The sequence below is a fragment of the Gigantopelta aegis genome, unplaced genomic scaffold (assembly GCF_016097555.1).
Source record: "Gigantopelta aegis isolate Gae_Host unplaced genomic scaffold, Gae_host_genome ctg1056_pilon_pilon, whole genome shotgun sequence".
Taxonomy (NCBI): Eukaryota; Metazoa; Mollusca; class Gastropoda; order Neomphalida; family Peltospiridae; genus Gigantopelta; species Gigantopelta aegis.
The window spans coordinates 73,989-84,427 of NW_024532411.1; the positions used below are offsets into that span (position 1 = coordinate 73,989).

Below are 10,439 nucleotides of genomic sequence, written 5' to 3' on the forward strand. Positions count from 1 at the left end.
TAAGCCAGATTTTACATGATACACCAAGTATTAAATAACTGATTACAGTTTTTTGTTTTTTTGGTTGCAAAAATAATAGGATTTAAAGTTTTTGTCTTCTTTGACCTTTAAAAATAACAGTATTAAAGTTTTAGGACATTTTTAACCCCTAACTTACCTCGAGATTTTTTTGTCTGTAACTTTCTCATTAGTATTCTTTTCCTATTGGTGGATTTACTGAACTTTGACCTCTAAAGAAACAATTGACAAAGTAATAATAAAATAAGTCAATTCTGAATCTCTAAGGACACAAGAACACTATCTCTCATACTACAAATTCTATTCCTAAATTTCTGACCTTGTCTCTTCTGTTACCACGTCCTTGTCGTCCAGTTAGACCTCCTAAATCTCCAAAATCCAGTAGATCCTCTATTGTCTCTGTCATGCCTTCAGTACGACTTCTTTTTCTTGTACCAATTCTCACAAAGTAGTCCTCTTCATATCGCTCTTTTTCCCTCTCATCCTCCTCGCTGTTTTCTATGGTGATGTCCCATTCGACTGTTATCCTAGCAATAGACAAAGAAAAATAAATAGAGGAAGAGTTAAGATAGCTAACTTTAATTTCACGAGGAGCATCAGATAATTCATTTTTCAAATCTTCAAGTAGAGAACTCTTTAAAACTTTTTTACGTTCTTTCTCTTTCCTTAGTACTTTGTCAGAGTCCTCTTCTGGAGAGAGAGAGAGAGAGACTTACATTCTCCTATAACATATCGGTCTTACCATAAGGCATAGCGTGCACTCGTGGAGGAATATATTTTCCAGTTTTAGTGCCATTTTCGTCTTCCTGTACTTCCTCATTTACCTTAATAAAACATGTACATGTATCATAATGGGTGTGGTCTTATAGATCATTTCTCACCTTAGGAATTAAATTTTTAATGTTTGGTTTATATTGAAGGGGATCATTTATTGACACTAAGGGGTTAAAAAATAACTACTTAATATTATTATATACAAGTCAAACCTGTTGATCCAGTTGTAGCAATTTTAACAAGTTTGTCAATCTGATAATGCAATTTTTTTCTCAAGGGGGCGTATTTTTTCAAGGACAACTCTTAATTCGATTAATCTGTCTACAAATGGTGCTCCATTAATTGATTCACCTCTAGTCTTAGCTAACATTAGCTGAACCAAATTGACAAGATAGCTAAGGACAATGACAAATGAACTAATCTATAGTACATGTATTAAAACTTTATACCTATATTAACTTTAATATATATTAACATTATCTAACCTTAATATTGTATGATACTTCAACTCAAGTAAACTGATACCCTTTAATAAACAAGAGGTATGTTAATTGTTAATGTTGTTGTGACAATAATCTATATGTGTTCTGTGTACTTACTTTATCAGTAGAGAATTCTTTCCTTTAGTATATATTGTTTTAATGTCTCAATATGTTTAGTCACTTCAGTAATCTGTGAAAGAGAGAGTTTTGTAATTACAAGCTATTTTCTGACTCACTTTAATTGTCATATCACTAAGGAGAGTACAGTATTCAGGAATCTCATTAATTATTGTTGTCTACTTAAATTAAAACACGATATGATACACAGTAAATGAAAACAACTGACTTCAAGCTCCTCTTTCTCCATTTTACACCACGTGGGTTTTTAATTAATTTTAACCCTTTAAATGATAATTGCCTTTATAAAATTAATTGAGATAATGTTGTAATGATTATTATTATTATAATACATATTTTGTAAAATTAATCAAGTGTGTTATGGCCATCTGTTTGATATTATTGTATTATCCAGATATGGCTTATTGCTGATTTTGCTGATAACCTCTGTTTGACGTCAATGCATAACAATTGTGAAATAAAGTTCTGAGCATCAAATGAAATATCTGTCCAAATCTATAAAAGAAGATACATAATATATGTTAAACATTACATCCTCTATCTCTCTTTCCCTCTCATACCTCCTTAGTAAATGTGTATTGACCCTCTCTGATTTCTTAAACATCTTTGCTTTATTATCATCTTGAAATGGCATACTTCCAGAAAGTACAGCATAAACAATAATTCCATAAGCCCACATATCAACGAGTTCTGTATAAATTTCACCCTCAAGCATTTCTGGTGAGATATATTCAGGTGTACCACAAGTAGTCTGCATTCCTAAAATAGAACAATATTATCAGGTGATGACTAGCAGTATGCTTTATTACTTGATATGTATATTAACTTGATAAGTGGTTATAAATTAAGGTCTCAAACTAAAAATGGTATATCAAAATTAATTTTACAAGCCTATTTATTTAATATCTATAGGTAATTACAGCAGGTGTTCACAATACTGTTCTTGTAAACAGGTTGAGTCATTCATCATTCAATAGATGGCAAGTGTTACTCTACTACAGTAACACAAGAATGCTATAAAGTACTACTTAATAATGAACATTAATTAAGAATGACCACTATATTAATTAATTACTTCAAAACAAACTTTATCTAACTGATCTAATTACTATGTGTCAATGTACCTTCACTCTGTTCATCTTCAGGTCGAAGGTGAGCTAGTCCAAAATCTGATAAAAGTATTGGTGAATTGAGCTCTGTTGTTTTAAAAAGACAATTTTCCAATTTTAAGTCACGATGTGTAACACCATGTCTGTGCAGATATTGCAAAGCATCCAGGATTTCATATAATAATGGTTTAGCTTGGAGTTCTGGGAAATGTCCCACAGATATTAGTCTTTGATAAAGATCTCCTCCAGTAGCAAGCTCTAATACAAAATATACTTTACTGGTAGTAGCATGAGTCTCAAAGAGATGAACTATATTTGGGTGATGTACTCTTTTCAATATTTCAAGTTCTCTTTCCCAAGGGACGTTAGTTCGAAATGATCGTTTTTTTTCAATTGTTTTCAAAGCATACTTCGTTTTAGTTACCTTATTTTCAACTAATAATACTTTAGAGAAAGAACCTTTCCCAATCACCTTATATATCATGTACTTCTGCAAGATTTGACTGTCAATGTCAAGAGAGACAGGTCTTGTATCTCTTGAACTGGTCACAAAAGTTTCATTGACATGAGTATCACTGGGTCGTCTGAAGATCCTCACACTACGTCTACTCCTAAAGGAACTGAACAAAGTACTGCTTTCTTTTATTGTTGATGCTGTTTTCCTGATTTTTTGAGAGAGATCTACTTTCCCAAGTATTTATTGAAAGATCTTGAGGATGTACACGACTGTCTTGTCTTCTTGGTCTAGATCTTTTAGAAATGGCTGCTGCAGTGGGTATGTTTCTCATAGAAACATTGACATCTACAGGGACAACCACGGATTGTCGACCTCCATTAGTACACACAGTACTGCCCATGGCTCTCCTTTTCGCAGCTTTGAAAAATACTTCTGCAAAAGTAAATTAAGTGGGCGGACCTCAGTGAGGTTTAAAGTTCCGCTAATCAAGCAGTCAAGCAAGAAAGGAATTTAGTGAGCTGAAATAACTACGTATGCTCCTCTCTATTTGTCTGTATTTGGTATAAATAAGATGGAATATAGTTAGGCCTTTAACAAGCCATTACATTAGACTCTATTTAAACTATATTCATGTGTGTACAACTTCCATAAGTGGTTTCATTATTCGGAGGCAATGCTGCTTTGTATTGTTGTCACATAGTACAATGTTTTTAATTGGTTTCATATCAATTAAATTACAATATATTATACTTTGATCTTTAAACACATGAAATATAATAAAAAATAGTTATAGAAATCATCAAAGCAACACACTAACAGTAGATTTCCCTAGTATTAGTTAGATCTCTATTTATTAGGATAATATAGTATGATGGTCTATACTTATAGTAATACCAACTTTTTGATAAACCTTCCACTTTTAATCCTTTCATGATTTAGTGGGAGACAACTACTATGAATCTCATTATCTCCTATGTACTAGGTTACCACAACAATGGCTAGTGCTGAAGAAGAGAAGCAGCCGCAACCAGAACAGGTTCCCAGAAATCAAGAAGCCAAAGTTTACAGAAGCTGATGTTGATGAGAAAATGGCACATCCATATTTTGAGCTTTATCGTCATACTCTATTAAGGGGAGCAAACAGCGCCTCTCTGATTGCTCTCCTTTTTTGCTCCACCTATTTTGTATTTACGAGGAACACGAAATCCTCGTGAGATCATGTATTACACTGGTCGGGCATCTCTTTATGGAGTGGTAAGTATAAACAAAATGGACAAATGTTTTTCAGTATGAAATGGACAGATAGATGAATAAAGGTATAAATGGGTACTTACCAATGGATAGATAAAGTACATTGATGTGGTAAAAAATTTGGAGTTAATTTTTTAGTATCAGATTTATTACAAGCTGAAAATAAAAGGATAAATTGAAAACTTTTCAAACACTAAAAATCATGTTTATTACAACAGGTACTTGGGACAGCTTTAACTGCTCTCCTGACGTGGGCTAGGATAAGAAATGATACTAGAGATATGGGTCTTTGATCGTTCTTATCGACTTCGTTACAACAAGGACAAAATCATTTGGACTTTGTCACTTATGGAGTGGTTGGTAAGGCAATATAATATTAAGTAAAAATCACCATGGTTACATAAAATCAAAAGAAAAATCCTCATATAATCTGATTCATTGACAGCCAGTTGTTTAGTATACATCAGAATATCGTCATGGTAATGTCTATTATTGTTATTATTTATTATTAGGGACTGGTGCATTAGCTGGAGCATTGGCAACACCAGCTGTGAGAGGAACAGGTGCTCTCTATGGTAGTGCTCTGGGTTTGGTCTCTCAGTCTTTGTACATATGATGACAAAAGGCAAAGACTAATTCACTAGATACTAAGGAATATTTCAAGAGAAGACAATAGTTTAGCAATAGTATCTTTTCATATGTTGAGTTGGAAAAAACATTGAAATTATAAAAACTATACTAGTTTTGAAATAAAAGATTGTCAAAAAATGAATAAATGAGATTTAAATATATTGGTTGTACTTTCAAAGGAAAGAAACTAACATAGCTATATGTGTGTGTGGTGTGTGTGTGTGTGTGTGTGTGTTGTCATGTAAGTACTGACTTGAAGATCTTCAAGACAATAAAAACTAAAAGTGATCAAGTTAGTGATGTAAAATTTTGGCTGCTTGTCTTCTTATTTTTTAACTTTCTTTTCATAAGTTCCTTCATGTTTGTAGCCAGAAACATAACCTGAATGGTTACACAAGCTAGAGGGACTCATACCAGCACCTGAGTGGTTTAGGAATGAGAATCAGTGATGGTTGTGTAGTTTCAGTGTAACAGTATGAGGCAACTACATTATTGTAATTGGTTATAATTCATAGTGAATAGGAAATGTTACTATTAATAGCTTGTAACACTAGTATGTTACTATTAATAGTATAACATCACTATATAAAGGGTTAAATTAAGACATCCCTTGTACTATTGCTCCACCTATTCCCCAATCAAAAATTAAGCAGTCACTAGAGACACTAATCAGTGTTTACTAGATTAGAGTAATTGTGTTAAATAAACCTTTCTGAAGTGACTCTCTCCCAGCCAAACCCTTGCCTTTCCCAGACTCATCAAATCTCTCCTTATGTGTGCCAGTATATTTTGACGTGTCTGTCATTCTGTCTAATAATGGACTAATTTGTGGCTTCTAGAGAGAGAGAGAGAGACAGACAGTTACTAGTGTTACACAAACACCACCAGTTACTGAAACATCACATATGATAACACAACATTAGCTATATAGTGTACAACAACACACAATTAGTATTAATCATGTTACAAATGAAACTTATAAAAGCTGTATTAATAATCACGAGATAACAATCCCTATACTAACCATATTAGGATAAGTTAATAGAAAGTGGAATTCTATTTTGACAAGAAGCCATACATTACAATACTAAACAAAAACTGTACAATCTCTGTTAATGCTGTTTACAGAATGTTAGATATTCTGCTAAACAAACCGGAATTTCTTTCAGTAAATGGTTACATTACATATTGACTAACTCACCGTTACTCCATGGACTTGTGGTCCTTTGCCACTAGTCATTTTTGCTGTTAATTTCCCTACTCACTTGCATCTCCTGGATATTTCTTCTTTGCCATTAATGTGACAGCTTCATTAAATTCTGTATATGATATTTTGCGTTCTGTTTTACTGAAAATGATGAATTAGTCATGATCAAAGTTTAATAAGTTTTTAATATAAATCATCAAGCATTTAAAATGACATTAGTCTTAATAGCAATTAAGATCAGATTGAAATCATATCAAAATCAGAACAACTCACGCTTTTACTTTAGAGAAAATAATGTCTACATCAGTTGCAGTGAGGTTCTTGTCCAATATTTTTAAATCTCTGCACATTTTAGCGAATTTAGCATTATCCATCATTGGAGCTGCATCTTTACCGCCAAAACCACAGAAATCTTTAAAGACATCTTCCAAAGACTTCGATGGAGTAGCCATTATAAAATGCCTACTAAAGCCTCTTTGAATGATGGGTTAAGGTGTCAATCAAGGTAATATAGACTACCACGCCCATTTACAAATGGCCTACCAAAGTAATTCCACCCCTTAGTTTACTTAAAGAACAATTTTTGCATAAATGTGAATGCTATTTGTCATGGAGAGTAGTGAGGATGACAAACAGATGCAAGAATCTAGTGAAGAACATGAGGAAATAGACCAAGAGAAAAAGGGTATGGTAGAAACTGATGAGGTAGTGAAGAGTAAGAAGAAAAAAGAAGAAGGTGATGAGTCAAACAATGAAAGCATGAACTTGAGGATGATGAGAATGAGTCTGAGGATGCTGGTCTAGATAGTGATGATGAAGTGGGGGGCTAGAGGAAGTTCCTAAAGATGAGACAGAAGCTGAAAAACGAAAGAGATTACAGAGAAGAAAGAAGGAACGAAAGCAACGTTTTGAAAGAAATTGCAGAAATGGAAGAACAACTGAGAGTATTACGTGAACAAAATAAAGAGAAGAAACGAAACAAGAGAAGAATTAAAAGAAGAACAATAGACAGTCAATTTCCTGAAGGGGCGGGAGATAGAATGAGACATTTTGGTAGAATGAGAGCATTTGATTTTATGAGAGGAGGTGGACGAGAGATGGAATATCATCAAGATCGTTTGGAGCAAAAGCATCATAGGGAAAATGCACCTCGGTCAGTTTAATGGCTGTTCCTAGTTTAGAGCTTACAAATAATCTTTACACTAGGCCAAGTATTGATATTCACTAGTCTAGAGCTTACTAATGGTAGCTATCCTAGGTAACTGTGGTAAGTACTGATGTTCACTAGTCTAGAGCTTACTAATGGTAGCTATCCTAGGTCACTGTTGTAAGTACTGATGTTTGATGGTCTAGATCTACTCTTTTGGATGTAGAAATGATTATGAAAGTGACAGACACTATGGAAGAAGATTTAGGGATCCTAGACATGTAATGTTTGATAATCACAGTCTCAAGTTGGAATCTATGAGAGAGTTGGAAATGATGGAGTATCTTTATAGAAGAGAACATGAAGGATCTTCTAGATGGATGAGATTCACTAGACATATGATGCCAGGAGCTAGTAGCAGTAGTGAGACATCAGACAGTAAGGAAGATTTGTAACAGTAGTGGAAAATTTTCTATTAGAATGCTTACTCTGAGATTAAAAAAATGTCTTTAGTATAGAGGTGTCTTCAATGTAGATTTTGTATAATATACTTAAAGTATTAGTATGGGACTAGAACAAGTGTCCTCAATATAGAGGTTGTATAATACAATAAAGTATTAGTATGGGACTAGAAACAAGTGTCCTCAATATAGAGGTTGTATAATACACTAAAGTATTAGTATGGGACTAGAACAAGTGTCCTCAATATAGAAGTTGTATAATACACTAAGAATTAATTACTAGTTTTATACTATTAATATTAAAGTAATCAAAGTTAATTATAAATATTCTTCTCAAGATTCAGAAGAGGAGCGTCTGGAAGTTGGTATTCGTAATCGCAAGTACTTAAACATGAAAGAGCAAGATTTATCAACAGTTTTTGTGACCAAAAAGATGTTTAGTACAAAAGTATTATTAGGAGATTCATATACAGTTGGAAGATACTGTGAAATATGTGAAGAGATTAAAAATGACATCCCATTTTACAGTGCTATGGTATTAGTTGCAGCACAAAATCATACAAGTTCGTGTATGAGGATCTTATTAAAGAATGGTGTGCCTTTTTTTGTCTGTTTGTCAGTTTGTTTTTGTAGGTGCTAGGTCTAGTCGACCAGCTGGAACAGAGGACGACTGCAATAAGACCCCCATTGCATTTGCATGTGAACTCAATGATAAGGATTGTGTCGAAGTGTTGGTCAATTTTAGTAAGTTATAGACAAGAGAAAGGAAGACAATATTATCATATACTTAAAGATTTTTTTCATGCATAAGATTCTTACTTATTATTAGCAGCAAATTTCATGTCAGTTTGTTGTTCTTATTCTTTTTTTAACAGGCAAAAACAGAGAAAAAAGATGACAATGACAACACGCCATTGTTACTGGGCAATGCAACATGGAGCATGTGAAGAGATTGTAAGACTGGTCTTATCCAGACCAAAAATGAAACTCATTGAACATGTCAATAAACTTGTGAGTTTGTGCATAAAACAAAGCCTCAAAGTCTTCGTTGTTATATTCTAGGGATTTGGTTTGTTAAGTTTTCATGGCCTTTGGTTTAACAGAGATAATACACAACGCAGCAATGCTAAAGCTCTTCGCTATCTTTTTGGAATATGCAAAAGAACATGGAGAGGTCAGTAGTACTACTTACTTCTCATAGCATCTGAGCACTTGTGAACTATTGGGATCTCATAGCCTCATCAATGGCTCTTGTAACTACCCAATTGTAGCTGACCAGTAACTTCATTTGTCAATATAGTAATCTCTAAATATCACAGTGATCCAAGAATTAAATTTCCAGCCTTTTTTGTTTTATAATTGTAAAATGTTCTACCTTTTAGTCTTAAAAGCTATTCATTTCTTTATAGCTTGATGCTCTGATGAATCATCGTCATCCAGAAACCGGACGTCTACCACTTCATGAAGCTATTTATGTTGGAAATACAGAGAATTTGAAAATATTAATAGAGTTTTTGGTGCTGATGTTAATGCTCGACTGGATGATGCTGACTACAAATATAAAACACGTTGGACATTTAGCTGCACAATTTAGTAATGTAATGGCATTGAAGGCTCTTCTGGAAGGAGGTTAACTGAATACTTAGATGTTTTCAAATATAGTATCAGTTTCTCAAATTTGAAACTGTTTTCAGATTTTTCTTCTATTGCATAGGTGCAGCTCCAGATATCCAAGATTCTGATGGAAAATCAATTCTTCAATCTGCTTTAACAAATTACTATAGCTATGATGTTGAAACCAATGAGATGTTCAATTGTCTCTGCTTACTGGCAGAACATGGAGCAAACATCAATGCTCCTATCAATCCAACTAGTGGAACAACTCTTCTCCACTTTGCTTGCACTCGACCTAAACTAGCAGCCAAATTGGTAGAGTGTGGAGGAAACGTTTTTGTTACAAGATAATGCTGGCTCTTCAGCCTCTTAGCAATGCCGAAGGACGTTCTCTTGATTATCTATAGGAGGAAGCATGTAAGTACATGTGGTTGTATGTAATATCTACATGAATAAAAATAAAAAAATTAAAAATCACTGCATTATGCTGCACAATTGTCAGTGTGTTATTAGTAACTTATTCTTCTACTTTCCTTGACTATATTAAACTTCATATTGCCATAAATTTTTACACAGTATATGTATAGTTGATGTAATTTTCCTTCTAACAACAGTCCGAATGAAGACTTTATCTGAATGTTGTAAATGGACTATTCGCCAGAGTATGGGACACTATGGACCCATTGGATTTACAGTGCAAAAACTCCCATTACCAAAGCACCTGCAAGATTACATTGTTGCTATAGGCAATAATGATAAACAACCAGAATTGAGGACACAAAAAAAGAAACTGAAAGCAGTTCTGACATGATGGAACATTAAAACATACACTATTCATGTATATACTCAGCATATGTGTTAACCTTAATTAAGAAATTAATAAAGAAATTGATTAAAATGATAAATGTAAAGTTGATGATTGATCTGAAAAATACAGAGGACATTAGCATTTACAACAGTTAACAATTTTTCATAATATTGGTAAAGACTAATTTAAAGATATCTCTATTATGTACATGTGTTATCTGATCAGTTCATGATAGTCTGCAAAGAAACACAATATGTGGATGTGAGATTAATGATAATGCCTTTGTCTCTAGACTAGAAGTATACTTATATACATGGATGATGCATTATGTTGTCTGATCAGT

The 10,439-nt window shown here is 33.4% G+C and overlaps 2 protein-coding genes across 2 annotated transcripts; both read right to left on the reverse strand.

Annotated features, from left to right (window-relative positions):
- Positions 1 to 304: 304 nt before the first annotated feature.
- Positions 305 to 3,910, reverse strand: LOC121390893 (serine/threonine-protein kinase H1-like). Its single transcript, XM_041522756.1, has 4 exons — positions 3,877 to 3,910; positions 2,537 to 2,779; positions 1,973 to 2,171; positions 305 to 545 (listed from the first exon to the last, which is right to left on the reverse strand). Exons 1-4 carry the CDS (start codon positions 3,908 to 3,910, stop codon positions 305 to 307), a joined length of 717 nt encoding a protein of 238 aa, XP_041378690.1.
- A 1,274-nt stretch (positions 3,911 to 5,184) lies between these two features.
- On the reverse strand, positions 5,185 to 6,518 carry LOC121390894 (tubulin polymerization-promoting protein family member 2-like). Its single transcript, XM_041522757.1, is given in 5 exon segments — positions 5,185 to 5,279; positions 5,568 to 5,694; positions 6,061 to 6,122; positions 6,125 to 6,207; positions 6,340 to 6,518. Coding segments are annotated over 5 exon segments (546 nt in total).
- Between the last annotated feature and the right edge of the window lie 3,921 nt (positions 6,519 to 10,439).

Excerpts from the sequence above, each read along its gene's own strand:
- LOC121390893 (XM_041522756.1), bottom strand. The coding sequence starts at position 3,910 with ATGAAAGGATTAAAAGTGGAAGGTTTATCAAAAA. Across the intron at positions 2,780-3,876 it reads AGTGGAAGGTTTATCAAAAA|AGCTTGCTACTGGAGGAGAT; the intron begins GTTGGTATTACT and ends ATTTTGTATTAG. Across the intron at positions 546-1,972 it reads AATACACATTTACTAAGGAG|GATAACAGTCGAATGGGACA; the intron begins GTATGAGAGGGA and ends GTCTATTGCTAG.